At 43.4% G+C, this 18,497-nt stretch overlaps 1 protein-coding gene across 5 annotated transcripts in view; it reads left to right on the top strand.

The window, feature by feature from the left end:
- The window catches only part of LOC144121139 (uncharacterized), a 62,241-nt gene extending 46,477 nt beyond the window's left edge, over positions 1–15,764 (top strand). The window contains exons 7-9 of one of the 5 annotated variants that reach the window (XR_013312538.1): positions 2,632–2,774; positions 4,203–4,334; positions 4,550–4,637. Coding sequence is in view for 4 of the 5 variants with exons in the window: in XM_077654117.1 (XP_077510243.1) it covers positions 4,287–4,334; positions 4,550–4,708 (207 nt within the window). In the remaining variant the exon portion in view is untranslated. Of the gene's footprint in view, positions 1–2,631; positions 2,775–4,202; positions 4,335–4,549; positions 7,520–9,423; positions 9,582–14,587 lie in introns of those variants that run through there. The other 4 variants (XM_077654119.1, XM_077654118.1, XM_077654117.1 and 1 more) reach the window with 4 other exon arrangements.
- Positions 15,765–18,497: the final 2,733 nt, after the last annotated feature.

The following is an 18,497-nucleotide window of genomic DNA, read 5'->3' as shown; positions in this document are numbered from 1 at the left end:
GGCGCAGTTCAGGTGTCCAACGATATACGAGACAGATACTGCGCCATTTCCTTTCCCTAAAAACCAATTGTTATTAATTATTAACCCGCGAGGCTCCGCCTTCTTTCCCCACGGCTGCTGAAGAATACCTAGGTTCGGCTCGGTCGGGGATATCCCTAGCCGTCCGTTTCGTTGTGCCTGTTGTATTTTGCTTAATGATAAGCTTCCACAAAGGGGCCTAAAGGTAATGTTTTGAACGTTATCTCTACATTTGAGTTATTTTTTTTATACTATACTTCAATTTCATTTACTTACCATCGGCGCAGTGGTAAATGCTTTTACTATGTGGCCATGCTTGCCTTGTCAAGGCCTTGGCTCTTTGCCATTGATCCTGGCTGGTCACCGAACAATCTCCCTGAGCAGATTTTCTCTTACCCGGCTGCTGTTTCCGTCAAGCAGCGCAGAATGCCTTGCTGCGGGCTCCACTGAACAAGATAAGTATCTGTGTCCGGTGTGCAATGCTACATTCACCTTTGAAAGTGCACTGAGGCGGCACATGCGAAAACAGCACCACAGCACCCTGATGTCGCCGACTCGTTGGTTCATATTTGTAGTGCTTCGTTTGAATGTGATGTTTGCTGTAATGATGCGTTTCCCCACCGTGGTGGCCTCTTGCGGCACCATGAACAAGTCCACGGGTTTGTGCCGAGGCGCATCGGGCTTGAGTTCTTTTCCTCAATAGGTGAGGTATAAACAAGATTTCCATGTTGTGCAAACACCGTTTTCTGTCATGGGGTTGCAGTATGCAGTAGTAGGGAAGCCACACAAGTTGAAATAACGCGTCTCGGAAACTTGCTGTGCATTTGAATGTTTTGTGATGCTATGCGCTAGTACATATGGGCAAAACTTGTGTGCTATTGTTTGCCTTATTTCACTAACACACATAAATTCCAACGCATAGTTTCATCTCCGCAAGCGTGATTTCCAACCACTAGCTGATAACAAAGCTATATGCTTTTGATAACAATCGTGTGTCCTGGGCGTTTTCATTCCCGACAGTACATGCTGTGATGATATATGTACAGCCTAATGCGATTTGAAGGTGATCTGTTTAGGCTTTATATTTATATTCGAAATATTTATATTCGAAAGAAGGTTACAACCACGGCATGAACATAGCCAGCCAAAGCTTTTAATGCGACAGTGTTAAGGCTCCCGTTCAGCAGAAAATCTCGCGTCCGTGGCGGTTAAATTAACAATTGATTGTGAGAGGTTGCTCGGGAAGGGCGACCCCTACCGTTGCACAAGGCCCGCCACCTCACTTGTGACAGCACCTGCCGTCGCAGGGCAGTAGCGCATAGCTTAACTGCAGCACCACTGTGCCAGGAGTGGTATGAAGCCCAGGGATGAATGTAAAATCAAGAATTACCAATTCCACACATATGGACATTAACACATTAAAGCTATTGCATCACACCCTTAAGGCGGAGACTAAGTGTCCACTGCAATTTTTTCTATATCCTGTAATCACTTTTGTTGTGCACCAAGTGCCCATCATGACAGGAAAAATTTATTTGTTCGTGTTAGGTGGAACAGGTACGATAACCTTCAAATTTCTCTAGCTTGTACAGGTGCTATTGCGATCAAAAACTGACGAAAAATTTGACGCCAGGGGTTGCTCCAGAAAGGAATGCATGGTTTGGTATGGACGGAACTACAATGCTGCAGTAAATGCTGTGTTTGGACAGAACTGTAGCAGTAGACATGTCATTCCGTAACTTCAGGCACCTTATTTCGTTTTTTGATGCCAATGCATGCAAGCCTTCTGTCTGCAATGAACTAGAATCGAAACATTACCATAATGAAATAGCCTGCTTATAAGTTTAGTTTAGTTTATGGTGTTTAACGACCCAAAGCGACTCAGGCTATTAGCGACGCCGTAGTGAAGGGCACTGAAAATTTCGACCACCTGGGGTTGTTTTATGGGCACTGACATTTATTTATTTGTGATACCCTCAAGGTACAAAGTACATTTCTGAGGGGAAGGGCAGTTGTTAACAAGAAAAATAAACAAAGCACAATTCATACAAAACTATAGAACAACGGAGGCAGGATAAAAAGAAGTGAGCAAAATGAACACGGAACAGATTAATAAAATAGTTTAAGAACAATACTAATACGTGGAGAACACAACACTCCAATTGCACAGTACACGAGCCTCTAGAATTTCGCCTCTATCGAATTAATGTTGTTTTGTGGCACAACAGCCTTTTGGAGCACTTCACCCTTTTGTATAGTAGGTTGGGCCAGATTATGGGCTCTGTTCTGTTTTACGCTGTGGCATGTTGTAAGGTGTGCATACACATGGCTTATATCGTTAAACAATTGCAAACCTAACCGAGGTAGGTATGGGAGCGCATTCAGGTGGCTGGAAAGAAATATGGCAACAAGAAAAACCTGTCTGCATATTTTGGGATATATGACAGCTGAGAATAAGCCTTCTAGATTAAGGAATGCATCCATGTGAAAAAGAAATGAAGCATTTTTCAAAGCGAGAAGGTAACATTGCTACATTCAATTTGCAGTAATTTACTTGGAGTTCTGGGGATTGCTCGCTGTAGCTTAACTCGTATTGATGCCGGTTTTTCACAGATTTTGAAAGCTGGAAGGATCATGAGGAAAAGACTGAGCTTGTCCACTTTGTTGTGTCGGGGGTACAAAACATTTGGCATCTGGAGGGACAAAGAAGTATCTGGTTTGCCATCGCTCAGGGTCATATGTGAAGACAGGAAAAGGTAAGAGCCAATCAAAGGTTCATGGCAGTGTGAAATGTGAGAGGCACTGCTTGGCGACAGTAGATGTCATTGAAAAAAATGGAAATGTGGTATTAGACTATCAAGCTGAGCACTGTGGCCATGAGAAAGAGCTACGGTGCATCCCTTGTCAACTGCTGACCAGAAGGACACTGCACGCAAGCTGAAGCTGCAGGTCCCTCTAGGGTTATTTCAGATGCACGTTCGCCTGCCGGACCTCCACTAGACAGGCTTCACCTTCTGACCTCATCAGAGGTTCAGAACATAAAGATGAAGTTTAATATTGGCAGTGAGGAGGAGAAAAATTGTAATGACTATGTCAGTACACAGAAGTGGATTGTCGAGCTAGAGGATCATGGTGCTTTGCTGTATACAGAGCCAGATAAACTAGAGAAGAAGGTATTGGTGAGTTTTTGATGGCAATGATGAACACCATCTAGGGTCACATGCTACTAAAGCATGGTCAAAGAGCAGTGTGTGTTGATGCACTCATGGCACAAATCGCTTTATATAAGCACCAACTTGTAAATGTGATGGTCATAGGAAATGATGGGTCAGGCATTCCGTGTGCCTTCGTTCTCTCTGAGTGTCTGAGGATGTCGTGGTAAGATTTTTTACTGCAATCAGGGACAGGCTTGGCACACAAGTTAGCTGTGGTGCATTCATGTCAGATGATGCACCACCATATGCAAACGCCTGGGCAAGGGTCATGGGCAACCCAGTGAAACGCTTGCTGTGTGTGTGGCACGTCGGACGGAGCTGGAAGTGCAACATGACCAAGGCAACTGACAGCCAAAGCTGAGAAGTTGTGCAGGAGAAGCTGAATGCAATGTGGACCAGCAGAAGTGAAGACTTTCACAAGGAGCTCTCAGATTTCTGTACTTTAAAGGAGTTTGATGAGTGCATTAAATTTGTTGAGTACTTTGAGAGGGTATATGCTAAGCACCCAGAACAGTGGGCTTTTTTCTACAGGCAGGGCACCGGATTGACTACTAACAACCACCTTGTGTCACTGCATAATGAGCTAGAGAAAAGTTATTTGGGAGGGTTTCAGAACTGGCAGTTCGAAAGGCTGCTGGTGTCTTTGATGAAATCGGCTTACTGACCGGATAATGAAACAGCTGATCTGTCAAGTGAAGCGCAGGGCAGACCATCGCACAGCAGACTGCTTCAAGAAGTATGCTGCAGGAGTGGAAGTCTCCAAGTCTGCCATGACCACACTTTTCTGATGGAAAGTGGTCTGTGCAGTCACGATCTGAAGAACGTACTGACCCCACTGTTGTCAGGAAGGACACACAGTGACAAGGGTGCATGCTTAGCTGTCCTGAATGTGACACTTGTTTCCGCATATTGCAGTGCAACTGTAGGGATTTTTTCTGTGCATGAAAAGGTGCCACCATGTCCATGCAGTTGCGCAGTGGGAGCTGCAGAGAAGGGATGCAACTGCTCATGAGCCAGTCATTGAGGATCCATCTTCTATTTTGTCTTCTGCAGATGACCATTCATTCTGACTGGATGAACCTCTTGTTCACGAGTCAGCCAGTGAGTACTTATCTGCAGACGATTCATTCCCAGAGGATGAGCCTGCAGCTCTATTTGACAGCATTCAAGGTGACATGATTTAGTCACCAGACTCAAATGTGCTTGCAGGCATTGACATTGAGTTTTCTGCTCTTACACGTAAATTCAGTAAAGAAACATCAACTGAGCCAAAATTGGGAGCATTGGTGCATGAATACATCAGCAAACTTACGCAGGTTATCAGGGGGTGTGCCGACAAAGAGGAGGAACCACCATCTAGCCCAGGCCATCGCCTGCCAATAGGCGACAAGAAAAGCAGTCAAGGTATTGGCCCAAATGCAGCAGTGCCACTGCTTCTACATCAGCTGCAACATGTTCTGAAGGGGAGCATGTGAGACAGCAGCTTGAATGTCAACAGGATCCACCTATCCGCATCGCGGATTATGATCCATGTATCCACATTCTGAGAGAGCACGACTACATAACGCGCTCCTCAACACAATTGCATCATGTGTTTCTGGTGTATGTTTTCCTTATGTTTCTGGTGTATGCTTTTCCTGTAGTCCCCTGGAAATTGCATCTGTAGTTTTACTGTGACAAGTATTCTTAGCTATTGCAATACAGTAAGCCTTGTAAAAACCTTACATATCCAGTACACTCCGATTAATCCAACTGTAATGGAGCCACTGATCTTTGTCCCGGAAGTAAGAAATTTATATCTATTAAGACATTACTTTCTCATGTCAAGCTATCTAAATTGCACCTTAAACTGCTGATCTTGTCACTTCAGGCACGGTCTGCCCCTCTTCCTTGCCCTTTATCTCATGTTGTGCGTCTTATTGATATGACGAGGCTAAACTGATTTAAAGGGGCAATATACTGACTTTTGCAGACGCTTCTTTAGCAGCAATCAAAGGCTCCTTTCCCGACTAAACGAATACTCTGATTCAGAGCTTTGAAACGCAGCAGAACAATTCAAACCTAATTTTTTTCATATGGCAGTCTCACTTTCTTGTTCGAGAAAGGGACGCTTCTCGTTCCACTCCGCCACGACGGCTTGTGCACTATGCGATGTCAGTGCACGTTAAAGAACCCCAGGTGGTCGAAATTTCCGGAGCCCTTCACTATGGCGTCCCTCATACCTTGAGTCGCTTTGGGACGTTAAACCCCCAGAAACCATAAACCATCACATTTTCGTAGCGATTGGAGCCTGCAAATCCCTTTAGGAATGCAACCACTGCCACAATGCTTGGGTGCCATGCAGTGGCAATATTGAGTGTGACATTAACCAGGATGCATAGGTTTTTATTAAAACTAGCGTTGAGAATGTGAAGGTGGTTTTTAAAGTACTGTCAGTAAAATAACATTAACGCAGGTACCAAGAACCGCTTTTGCAGACAGTAGTGCTGCCATTGGTAGGCAAGCCAATCGCAGTATAGTGTGTCTGCGTTTTTGAATACATTAAAAGAAATGCTCAGAAAGCATGGTTAAACCATGTGAGAAACTACTACAGTAGGATACAACTAAAAAAAAAACTGCGGTTACTAACACTGGCGCATTGTCCACAGCGTACTGTATTACTCTGCTGGCCAGTCACAATGGTTGACGAAATCAGCTTGTTATTGCTCGAATATATTAAACAAGCCAGGCATCACAATTCTAGAGCAATTTTCGCGTATAACTGGCCATCGTCTTGCGACATTGCCAATCAGCAACTTGTTGGTACCTTGCCAAGCAATAGAAGCTTTTAGTCTTGCACTCCTACTTCTGAAAGCAGAAATACTTGCCGAGGCCCTAGTTGGTTCATCCTAAAGTTGAATGGCACAAAGGAACAAACACAGGAAGACACAGCAGTGGTGCTTTTTCTGTCTCTGTGTCTTCCTGTGTTTGTTCCTTTGCACCATTCAACTTAATTCTGAAAGCAGTATAGTGAGTGAAATGCATTCACTATATAAACCTTTCCAATAAGGGCTCCCTGGGTATCACCATATTTTTTCGCTACGGTGTTGCATGCACCTGATGCTAGCCCAGTGGAACCAGATACCTCTGACCAAAAAAGCTGTTGGTACTTACAATCATAGTACAGTGAACATATTATATCTAGTCAAAGATTAAGCAATAGTTCCAAGAAATTTTTTCCTTTTGCTCATGAAGGTAATGAAATCATGTCGATCGCAGGTGGAAGCTTCATATTTTTGCACACATCATCCACACACAAAGCAAACACAAAAATGTGACAAATGTGACCCAATGGTGAGAGCTTTGAAAGACTTACAGTGAGATAAATTTCATTACATTCCCATCCCAACTCGTTAAACCAAAGTACGCTTTCTGTGAACAATTTCATGTCATTACTGTTTTGCTGTTGTCAAATTTCCCCGCTGTTCTATCACTTGCCCCCCTCATGAAACCAGGTGTGTTGCACGAAAAATACAGCCTTGTAGCAGACAGTTCCTGGTGAACATGCAACAGCCATTGGTTCTGAGTGGAGAAGCAGGTGGAGTGTTACAGCGAGAGCAGCAGCAATGTACTTGCAACAGACTTGTTTGATTCTTGCACTTGTGTACCCCTGCAGTGTATGCATGTGCTCTGTTAATAGACAGTTTTAGCTGTGCGTACGCAACGGCTTAGCGTACGCAAGGAGTTTGCGGGGACGGTAGTGCGCATGCGCAGAACGCAAGCGCAAGCCCTGCGTCTTGCGTGCGTACGCTAGCCAGCGGACTTTGCGTTGCGGCGCTTGCGTGGCTTGCGTACACTAACTTTGACAAGATGGCGGCGCCCTGCTCGCCCGCTTCGGAATAAAATCATGTCGCCGCCGGATTCTCCGACGCAATAGCTCGCTCAAATGGTAGCGGTTCGCTTTTATTTCGCCTACTCTTGCCCACACACAGTGGTATAAGCGATAACTAGCCCCTGTTTTTCAGATAATTTGGTGATTTTCAAGCTCCTAGGTCTAACTATATGCAGTGTGTTTTCCTCGTAGCAACGACACCTGGCGAAGCAGTTTTCTGGCTTTTAGCCGGTTCTTACATTTTCTTCGGTTTGCATAGTTTTTCTTCTTGGAACAAAAAAAGGCTCACAATGCACTCACACTAGTTATCAGTAATCACGGATGAAATGTTCAACCGAGCGTTGATGTGGTTTGACGTTTCGTCACTAGATGACGCCACGTGCGCCTGAGGGACGCTACGGCACGGTCAGCTAAAACTATGCTTCGGAGCGGACAGCGTAACGCACGCAACGCCGTAGCGCTTTGCGTACGCAAGCACTTGCGTACGCACAGCTAAAACTGTCTAATAACTAATACTGCAAGCTACCACGGTAGCCAGCCCGCACAATACAATTCATTGTTTAAAACACAATACAAAATTTTCAGCAGTAAAAGATCTTTCATCTCATCATATGCTGTAATATCAAATAACTTCCAGCTCTTTTGATAACTCTTTATTGAGCGAGTCATTATTTCTTTTGTTTAGAAATTTTGCAAGCAATTGCACCATGCTTGTATTTATGGCACACTATTATCTTGCACATTTTGTGTGCCTTGCGGTCGGCCTTTGCTGCTGCCCCGCTTTCTCCTTTATGGACGGCAACTAGCTGCTCTATAGCAGATCCTTGTCGCTTGTGGTGGCTCTTTTGGCGTTCCCTTCTTTTGGCGCTTGTGCCAGCACCGGCACTGCTGCTTACGCCAGCACTGGCTCTGCTTGTGTCGCCGCTGCTGTTGTCTGTGCTTTGCAGTACAGGTACTGCAAATGGGGAGCTGGCCGCAAGTTGTGAGAAGTCATCTCTGCTGATTCCTTCAGGCAATCTGTCCTCCCATGACAGGAGCACTTCTGAGCTGTCTGGTGCCTCATTGATAACTGGCAGCTGCACATGATGAAACATACAAGACAGCATGTTATCATCTCGGAAAAGAGGTTAAATGTATCCTAATGTAATGCAATCATCTGCTTTCACAATATATTACAAAAACAGAAACTTGTGATGGCCAAACTGGAAAGAAGGCAGCGGTTCAAATTTTTGTTTTTCTGAATATAGCTAAATAGATATAAAGATCCCGACATGTACATCAGCATTCCCTAGCCCCAACTTTCACATTAACCAATGGGTTCAGTTGAGTTTTTTCCTGAATACTGTTGTGGAGTGCAATCGCCTTCCTTTAGGTTTATGTGACTCGAAATATTTTGTGAAGGAGTCGCAGGATTTTTGTACGGCTCCTAGTGTAGGTGTTGTCATGAATGTAGGATTTTATGTACTTTAAATGACTTGTGGCTGTTGCGGTTAATAGTTTTATGGCTTTTATAGTTGTGTGCCCCTCCTGCGTGGGCCATAGTTATGGCTCGCAGTATGTAGAAATAAATAAATGAATGAACAGCTCAACAAGACAGTATAACAAGCTTATCAAAGTCAATAACAAGCAATATGTTAAACATTTGCAAGCATGTGGGGCATTGTTGACCAAGGGTAAACCAAGCTGATGAGGATGAGTTGAATAAAAGTACATGGAAGGTGAGGTGCGAACTCTGGCATTACAAGGCGCAGCAATTTGAAGACGCAAGTGCCATTTCTGCTCCCCACTGCCATCAATACCCATGGTTGTGGGAGTAGCTTACTCTACATATGCCCCCCCCCCCCCCCCCCTGAGTCTGTCCAATGGTTTCAAAGGAAGGATTGCTGGGTTAGTTGGTTCGTCATTCAGGGCTTAAAAACAGCACAAAAAATGGGATGATAAAGAATGAATAGACAGCACTGAACCTGCAATTGAGTGTATTTCATGTGAAATGGCAATAAATACAGAAAGCATGCTCAAAGAGCTTATAGACAAAAATGCAATACAGTACAGATATTACTTATATACTTCGAACGAAGACAGCGCAAAAAAGGACAACCACAGAAGAGGACACGACACAAAGAAGGCTTCTCTTCTGTGGTTGTCCTTTTTTACGCTGTCGTTTATTCCAAGTATGAACCACCAACTAGCCCACCACTATGTTTTATTGAATTCCTTGGACATTACAGACATCACATAAAAATTTAATATCTACTTTATTACTTCCCTTCAGTGTCGCTGTAGAGAAAACAGTTCGCAATAACAGCTTATGCTCCACAGGTTGCTGTATTACTCCACTGTATTCAAGTCCAGTTGCTAATAGAATCAATGGACAAAGATGAGTATCTGCAAGAGAGAAGGATGAAGCTGCATGTGCACAGGTGTGAAAGATGAACTGTCATGCAGCACTAGCAATATTAATATATCACGCAAATAAAGGCACCGAAATTCTGGTGTGTACCATAACTTCATCTTACTAGAGACTTAAGTCGTATCCATCCGCAGTGTGTGCCTTCTGACACATGATTCCCACCTGAAAAAAAAAAGACATAATCTAAACCAGCAATGCACATTGAACTCCCTGGACAACAAAGCGGTCTTTGCTCTGGCATAGTAACATTAAGTATATGGGGAGACAATCAGCTAACTACCAATATGTAGAATTGCTAGAAAAAAACAAGGATTTATGGATGAGCAGTGGGAGTTGCTTGGCTAGTTGGTTCATGTTTCATCACAGAACAACACACAAGGCAAAAATGTAGACGTGGAGGCCAGTGCCCATGCTTGTGGGAGTGGTTTACACAACTGCTTGAGTCTGTTTTTTATTATCTATTGTGGGCCAGCATTTTAAAATGAGTAAGTTCCGCACTGAGAAATGAGCACCAATGGAATTCTGAAGTGATCTGAATGACAGATAACACGCAATGTTATAAATCAAATTACCTCAACTTTCCTTGACTCTCCCATCATCGTTGATGGGAAGGCAGCCGAAGAAACAGGAGCTGCCAGTAGAAGATCCATGGGACACCAGGCGACCCAGTTGAAGTGCCTGTCCATCTCAGCTGCCTGGACAAATAAAAATGATGTGAGCTATTAAATGTGTTGCTAAAAAACATTTTAAGGTTGTGATCACATCATTTCTCTCAGTGGATTAAGCTTCCCTGTACACATTCTCAATGCAAGACTAAAATTTCACAGATAAGTGTCTAATGCATATGCACAGGTACTGGTGAAATCAATGCAATTTACATTTGCAATGTGGCTAAACTGAATCCTGCTAATTGCAGCTTTGCAATTGAAGCCATGACTGAGAATTATGGTTCAACTATTGTCATTCTAGCAATATCTTGGCTAATTTCTAGATTTATTTCTTTCATATATCTTTCCCAGGCAGCACAGTGTAAACTACTTCACAATTCCTGCTAGTACACAGTGAAGCCTGGTAAAAAAATATGAAATAAATCTAGGAATTAAATTAACTACATTGTTGCTCTAGCAGGTGGCCGGAAATAGCGATGCGTACAGCAATGCTGTCAGCGCTACAGCTCGCAATTTGCAAATAAAAACAATGAACAACACGTGTGTAACTAGGAAGACGAAGCTTGCATGCAGTGCTGTGCACGCGTTCACGAGCGAAGATTCTAAGTGCTGCGTATGCTGCTCCTGCCTGGGGTCATTACTCGTGAGTCCTTACTACCTCAACAATGCATTCTCATGATCATCTTCGACACTCCAGAACTGTGCGACGACGGCGAAGAGAATCGACGCGTTGCTCCAGCGACAACACCTGCTACTGTCGCACATGTGAGGCTGACTTAAGCAGTTCAGCTGCACTATGAAAACAGCGCCAAGAACCCGATGGCACGAGCATCATTCAGTAAAGGTCGCACTTAACGTATTGTTGAGATTTTCCTCTTTACACCACCCCCAGTCAGATGTTGCAGAATTTCTGCCACCAATCTGAGCTCCACTCAGTGCCGCCTTGCATGCTGAGGCTACTATGCAGCCGCTACCTGCCCATGCTTGTTTTATACAATAGCTAATCTTAACCACATGTTAAAGTGTGGTGCGAATCAAATGGCAAATGATATTCACTAACTATTTCTGGTTTATGGGTGTTCAATGTCCCAAAACAACCCGGACCATGCGGGACGCTGCAGTGAAGGGCTCCGGAAATTTCGACCACCTGGGGTTTTTTGCAACGACTTCGCGCAGTACACAGGCATCTAGAGTTTCGCCTCCGTCAAAATTCAACTGCCACAGCCGGGATTGGACCCATGTGTTTTGAGTCGGCATCCAAGCGCCATAACCAATGAGCCACCGCGGCAGCTTGGCCAACTATTCAATCTTTCGATTATTTGCACAGCCCTAATTTTTAGACTTTTTTCATGTAACAAGTATGCAAATGCATAGGTATCTAAAAGTAGGGTACAGCAGCTATGGGTCACCAGTGACCTACACGCTGTGGGCATGGCAAAGAAAGCATTATTAGAGGGAGGAGACTAAATTATAGTGCAGGCTTTGGAAAGATTTCAGGCACACTTGTGGAGTGTGGCATTTGTTTGATAGCTCATCTTTTGGTGGCCAGCACTGATATATGAAAAGAAAAATACAGTAAACAAAGCTGTCATTTAAACTTAGGCCGGGAATATGTTTTACAGCTGGCAAGCCAGGCAGCAGTTGAAAATTAAATTCGCTTTGTGTAATTGGGAAAACGTTGCTGTTCATTTTGTGTCCAGACCTGGTCTGGGGTGCTTTCAAAAAAGTTAAGGTGTGTAACCGTCCTGATGTTATGCATACCTCGTAGTCATGGAAGGCAGCTCAATCACACTCACTTGCATCCACTCTATCGCACTCACAGACACAACTACCCACTCACACTCACGTTATCACACGTCACATGCACACGATATGAGTGCACTCGTTAATGAGTGTGCTGACCTGTGATATTATGTAGGCAGTGGCACTAACTGGCCTGGGTGGTACATGAGAGGTGCCCCCAGTGCTGGCTTCACTTGCACTCAAGTTGCTTTTGTGTGGTGTGAGTGGCCGACAGCCATTTAGTGTGTGTGTTCATGAAGTCTGTCTGGTCTCAGCAGTGTTTGTGCCTTGTGAAAAGGTTTGTGGGCTCTGCAGTGTAAAAGTTGCTAAATGTGGTGGTCCTGCTTTCCAGTGGTGTGCTCACAGTGTGTACAGTTCTAGTCTGCAGCCAAGTGGCACTAACTGGCCTGGGTGGTACACGAGTGAGAGGTGCCCCCAGCGCTGGCGCCGCTTGCTTTTGTGTGGCATGAATTGTGCAGTGTGAATGGGCGACAGACATTTAGAGTGTGTTAGTTCATGAGAAGTCTGGTACTACACCTTGCGCAAAGGTATAAGTTGCTTCTAGTGGTGGTCCGGCTTTCAAGTGGTGGTGTGCTCACGCAACGTGCAGTCGCAGCCTGTATCTCAGTACCACAAACTGGCCTGGTTGTCATGCGAGAGAGGTTCTGCTGGTGCTGTTGCCACTTGCATGGTGTGAACCGGTGTAATGGTATATACTGTGATGGCTGTGAGATTTCTCATGTCTGCTGGTGCTGGTGGGACCATCACACCTAATATTACAACAAACTACAGGCTTTCCCCATCATTTACTTGCCTGAGTGGAAGTCAGGCTGACGGAATTTCTCGCTACCTTTGGCGGTGTCCATTGATAGTGTGCTCGTACAGTGTACTACAATGTAACTCAGTGATGCAATTCAGAATTGTGCACACAAAAACATTATCCAGACAGACGTGATCCAAAGTGCTCAATTTTGAAAATGTAACTGGTGCAATTTCAGTTCGTTGAAATGTCGACTGGCGTGTCTTTGCATATGGTTTCAATGGCTTCTCGAGCTTGCAGAAACCAGTCCACATGTGCATTGTCTTAAGTGCAGAAAGAAATTCGCAAGACATCTGGTCTGTCGGTAGTAAAATGAGCCAAAATCTCTACCTGGTCATCCTCAGATGGCTTGCGCCTTTGCATATATGCAGTGGAGGGTGGTGCTGTGGCAGCTGTCTTAGTGCCCTTGCTTTTCATGCTGCCTTCTCTCCACTTCGCCTGCTTGCATGTAAGCACGTCGTAGTATATTTATTTATTTATTTATTGATACTGCAATCCCGGAGTTGGGATTTTAGCAGGGTGGGCAAACATACTAAGCAGTTTAACAAAACAGGCAAAGGTAAACAAAAATAACGGTGCAAGTTGAAGCTCTTCTGCACCATTAGGACTACAACAATTAAACATATACAACAGAACAGTGAAATAGCAAATGCAATAAAAACTAGGTGATATGTTGCGAGAACAACATCAGCGACGGCTGCTGCACTTCATTGTTAGTGAGGTTATTCCAATCTGATAATAGTTCGTGGAAGGAATGGGTATTTAAAGCAGTTATTTCGAACCCGAAAATTAGCTGGTGTCGTCGCGTCGCATATCCAGACGAAAGAACAAGCAAATCGATAAGCTCCGTTCTGTAGTGTCCTTTGATACATAAATTTAAGTCGTGCGCTACGGTTTCGCTGTTATCGTCGGGAGGCCACCTTGGATTAAAAGATGTGTTACTGATGTACGTCGTTAATTGTTATATATGTATTGTGCTGCTCTCTTTTGAACCTTCCCTAATTTATTTATGTTAGTTTGCGTGAGCGGGTCCCAAATGATAGCAGCATAATCTAAGGTAAGCAGAACAATACATTTGTAAGCAAGTAGGCGTAGTAATTTAATCAAGCAGCTTAACGTCGTGGATTGACACATGGGCTGCGAGGGATGCTCTATTGTAGGGCTCCGGATTAGTTTAGACTGCCCGGGGTTTTTATAGTACGTGCCAACATCGCACACCACACTGCCGCCTTTTTCACTTTTGCGGAGGCGACCGCAGCGGTGGCCAAGTGGTTGAGCATCCGCCTCGTATGCGGGAGGTGCGGGGTTCGATCCCCAGTGCCGCCGGGTACCCACCGGTGATACAATGGGTACAAGCTTTCCCCTGGTCTGGTGCTCGGCTTATTTAGGGTGAAATGCTTGGGAAATGGGTCTCTGACCCCACCTTGAGAAAAAGAAAAAATACCTTGTGACATGGCGCTCTTTGGCCATAGCTGCCCTTGCGCCATAAAAATCCATAATCATCATCAACTTTTGTGGAGGCATAACGTGGCCTCCTCTTGTTGCGTTGCCACAAAAATGGTCTGCTCGCATGTTTCAGCACCTTTGTCGCTTTTCTGGTGCTCTGCACTTGGGCACTGCACAGAAGCCACCGCAGTAGGTGACTGCTGCTGCATCCTAGTTTTTCATTTTGCATGCCGCTATGTTTGGCCCGTTTAAATGTTTGCACAGCTATGGTTAGTCATTAAACATATATGACCAGAATTCGTCAAAACTAAATTTAGGAGCTGGGAAAATGTGTCATTGTGTTGTTTGTAATTCTAGGTGGAGACATTTCTGCTGTTTGCGATTTTGAGCGTATGAACTGACAACATATCAACAAGGTCAGAAGGTATTCATAGTGTAGGCAAGTGGCACAAACTGGCCCAGGTGACACGCGAGTGAGCGATGCCCCCAACGCTGTGCCACTTGCATGGTCGCAGTCTGCAGTCTGTAGCCCAGTACCGCAAACTGGCCAGGTTGTCATGTGAGCAAGAGGTGCTGCTAGTACTGTTGCCACTTGCATTGTGTGAACAGGTGTAATTCTATATGCTGGTCAAATGTTTAGGGGAATCCCTCAAGGTGGAGTAGATTTGTAAGAGTAAATACTCCCTTATTACAATGCTATATGCTGTGATGGCGCAGACATTTCTCATGTCTGGGGGTGGTGGTGGGACCGTCACACCTAATACTAAAACTGGGCTTTCCTAAATCTATTTGCCCCGGTATAAGTCAAGTGGATGGAATTTCTCACTACTTTTGCGAATTCTCTAAGTATCTATGCTCTAGTCCTTTTGCTTCATCTAAGTCCAGAACAGTTTTGGATAATTCTGTAGCTTGCGGTAACTGCTTATTAACCAGATGTGCAATGCCTGGCATCACTTCTTTTTTCTTCATCTCCAGGTTTTTTTCTCAGATTTGGTCCTTTCTTTAAGCACATTTTTCTTCCAGTTGCATATTCAAGGCTACCTTGCAGGCCAGAGGCATGGCTCTGGCACGAACCAATGCCTGTCAAACCAGTTTGTGATTTTTAATTATCTTGGTACCGATTAAAACTTTTACAGCCTTGTTTTTTCTTTGAATGTTGGCTTCCTTCTTGTTTCAGAGAATTCCAAAATTTATTTCTGCTGTTTTATCATGCTTTACATTTTTATTCTTTCCTCTTTTTGGCTATGGTAATTTTGTTGCTGTTTTTTTGTATACTTGTTGTGTGGTATTTTGTAGCCGCTATATGATATTACTGCTTCATGTTTTTCACTTTTTGTGTATATATTATACATTTCTGCTTACACTGTTTCCTTTTAACCCAATTGTGGTGGTATTGTGCACAGTTATTTGTGCTCATTACATGATAGTCTGTTCTTTTTCGTTGCAGAGTGCTTAAACATAACTGCCTTGCCAGGACCTCCGTCAGGGACCTCTATTTTTGGTAGTATCAAATAAAGGAGGGCATGATCACATATTTTTGTTGTATTATTTATTTGCACAGATCCAGGTTTGGATGTCCACAATAGGACAGAGAAGATAGCAGCATAATTCTGTTTCCTTAGCAGCATAGTTCCCCAATTTCTGGTTCGACTCTGCTCTTCACTGATTTCGGCTGAGAAGTGTTGAATGTAAACGTGATGAAAAAACACACCCAGGGAGAACTGCACGCCAATGATTCATGTAGACAGCAAACATGTCGTCCTGCATCAAGTTTTCTTGTAAATCCATTTATTTCGGACAATACATGGTGTCCGCGGGGAGAGGCTAAAGGAGACCAGGATGTCTCCTGACGAGGCCTAACACCCGCATTACACGTCGGTGCAGATGGTGCGGAGTAACATATGAGAACAATGGTACACCAAACACGGCGAGACAAGAATTCAAAGTAAGCAATTACACAAGCACTGGTCACGTAGAAAATAATACTGAAGAGGTTATCAACAATGAGCAATAGTAAGTGGCGTACAAAGAAAAACACATACACACAGTACAGTAGGAATAACGATGAAATGCAGCAGGTATGCATAATAAAATTTCACACGGGGGTGTTCAAAAGATGCCTCATTTTCTTCTTGAATTGATGAATGTTGACACTCTCTTGGGCACAAGCACTTAATGTTGGATATGTGTTGCATAAAACTGTTATTTGGTGATCTGTAGTCTGGGTGCCGTAATTAGTACGAGGCCTAGAACGAATCAAAGAAATTGTGCGCAAGTTATGTGTGATTGCTCTATTCAAATAAGAACGAGAAAAAGATTCAGTCATGTTTTATTTTTGGTAGATTAGGAGTGCTAAGGAGTGTTTGTAGCATAGAAAAAACGGGTAACACCTTACAAGAGGTAAACATGTCATTAGTACTAACCGTATATCTACCCAAAGTGCGCAAGGCTCTTTTTTGTAGAGAGAACAACCTATCCAAGTCAGTTTTATTACATATTCCCCACACTAAGAGCCTATACACAATATGAGAATGAATAAGAGAAAAATATAACTTTTTTTACATGGAATGGAAGATAACGAAGTCATTGAATTAACCCAATTGATCTTGATATTCGTATCCGCAGACTATTGACGTGATCGGCCCAGCCCAAGTCACTGCAAAAATGGACCCCTAGAAACTTTGAGAATTAACTTGCTCAATTTGCGTGTTATTAAAGTATAGTCGGATATTATGATCAAGGGGCTTATTTTTGGCACGAAAAAGCACATATTTAGTTTTTTTTATGTTTAGTTCAAGAATATTGGCATCAAGCCATGTTTGCAGTTCATTGAGCCAGGTATTGGATTGATATTCAAGCAAGCTAAGGTTGGGACCGGAAAAGAAGACATTGGTGTCATCAGCGTAGAGGACTATATTTGAAGTGGAGTGTATATTTACTATATCATTAATATATAAAATGAAAAGCAGAGGGCCGAGGATACAGCCTTGTGGTACACCGAATTTTATTAAGCCTGTGTCGGATTCAAGCTCCTGTAGCCATGTAGACTGCCTCCGTCCTGTAAGATAGTTTCCCAACAATTTGTGTGCAATACCGCGAATTCCATATTTTTCTAGCTTTAGTAATAAGATATCGTGTTTAATTGAATCAAAAGCTTTGCGAAAGTCTAAAAATATTCCGACGGTGAAAAGCTTTTGTTCGATGTTAGAAAGAAGGCGATCTTTTATGTCCAGTAGAGCAGTCTGCGTGGATTTACCAGCCTGGAATCCATACTGTTCTTAGCATATGATGTTTTTTTTTTATCTAGGAAGTTTTGTTACCTTTTATATACCACACGTTCTGCGATTTTAGAAAACAGTGGCAATATTGAGATAGGACGATAATTGTTCACATCATTTTTGTCACCTCCCTTGTAGATTACTGTAATTCGAGCTGATTTCATCTTATTAGGGAAGATACCAGTCGGGAGCATTCTGTTGCATATATGTGTTAAAGGTGGACTAATGCTTCTAATAGCGGCTTTTACTGGTACCGTACTTATATCGTCATCACCTGGTGAACAGTTATTTTTAAGGGAATCAACGATAGCCATGACTTCTTCAGATGTGGGGGTCAGATATAGAGACTCACAACTAGTTTTCATATAAAGGTCTATGGGTGATGGGCGACACGTGCCCGCTGTGATATTACAAGCGCCTGCATTAAGAAAATGTTCATTAAATGTATTAGTAAGTGTTACAACAGAGCAGGAAGTTCCATTAATCAGTAGCTCGGAAGGCAGACGAGGTTTCCCATTGGATATCATGCCATTTACAACTTTCCAGACCTGTTTGGGTTTGTCCACTATTGAAGCAAGTTTGTTTTCATAATAGGCCATTTTAGCCTTCTTTAGATCCAGATTTAATTTGTTTCTAAATTTCTTAAATTCTTCGAAATCGGTTGGGTCTCTTGTTTCTAAGAGATGAGCAAATAACGAGTTTTTATATCGAATGTGCTTGAGAAGAACCGGGGTAATTCAGTCTTTCTTAGCTTTTTTTGTGCTTATGGATGGCAGCCATAGGAAATGCAATGTTGTAATTGTGTTGCACCTTTTCTAAAAATATATCGTACGCTACGGACGGATCATTTTCTAGATATACTTCTGCCCAACAAGTTTCAGCCATAAGTGAACAAAAATAAGCAACTCTATCTTCATTCACTGTTCGTCGCTTGTACTTAGGTTTAGCAGAGTGTTGCTTACTTGAAAAGAAGCCAAAAAATGGCATAT

Source organism: Amblyomma americanum, chromosome 2 (genome assembly GCF_052857255.1).
Source record: "Amblyomma americanum isolate KBUSLIRL-KWMA chromosome 2, ASM5285725v1, whole genome shotgun sequence".
Taxonomy (NCBI): Eukaryota; Metazoa; Arthropoda; class Arachnida; order Ixodida; family Ixodidae; genus Amblyomma; species Amblyomma americanum.
Note: the sequence above shows the minus strand (reverse complement) of the source record. Positions and strands in the feature narration are given on the sequence as shown.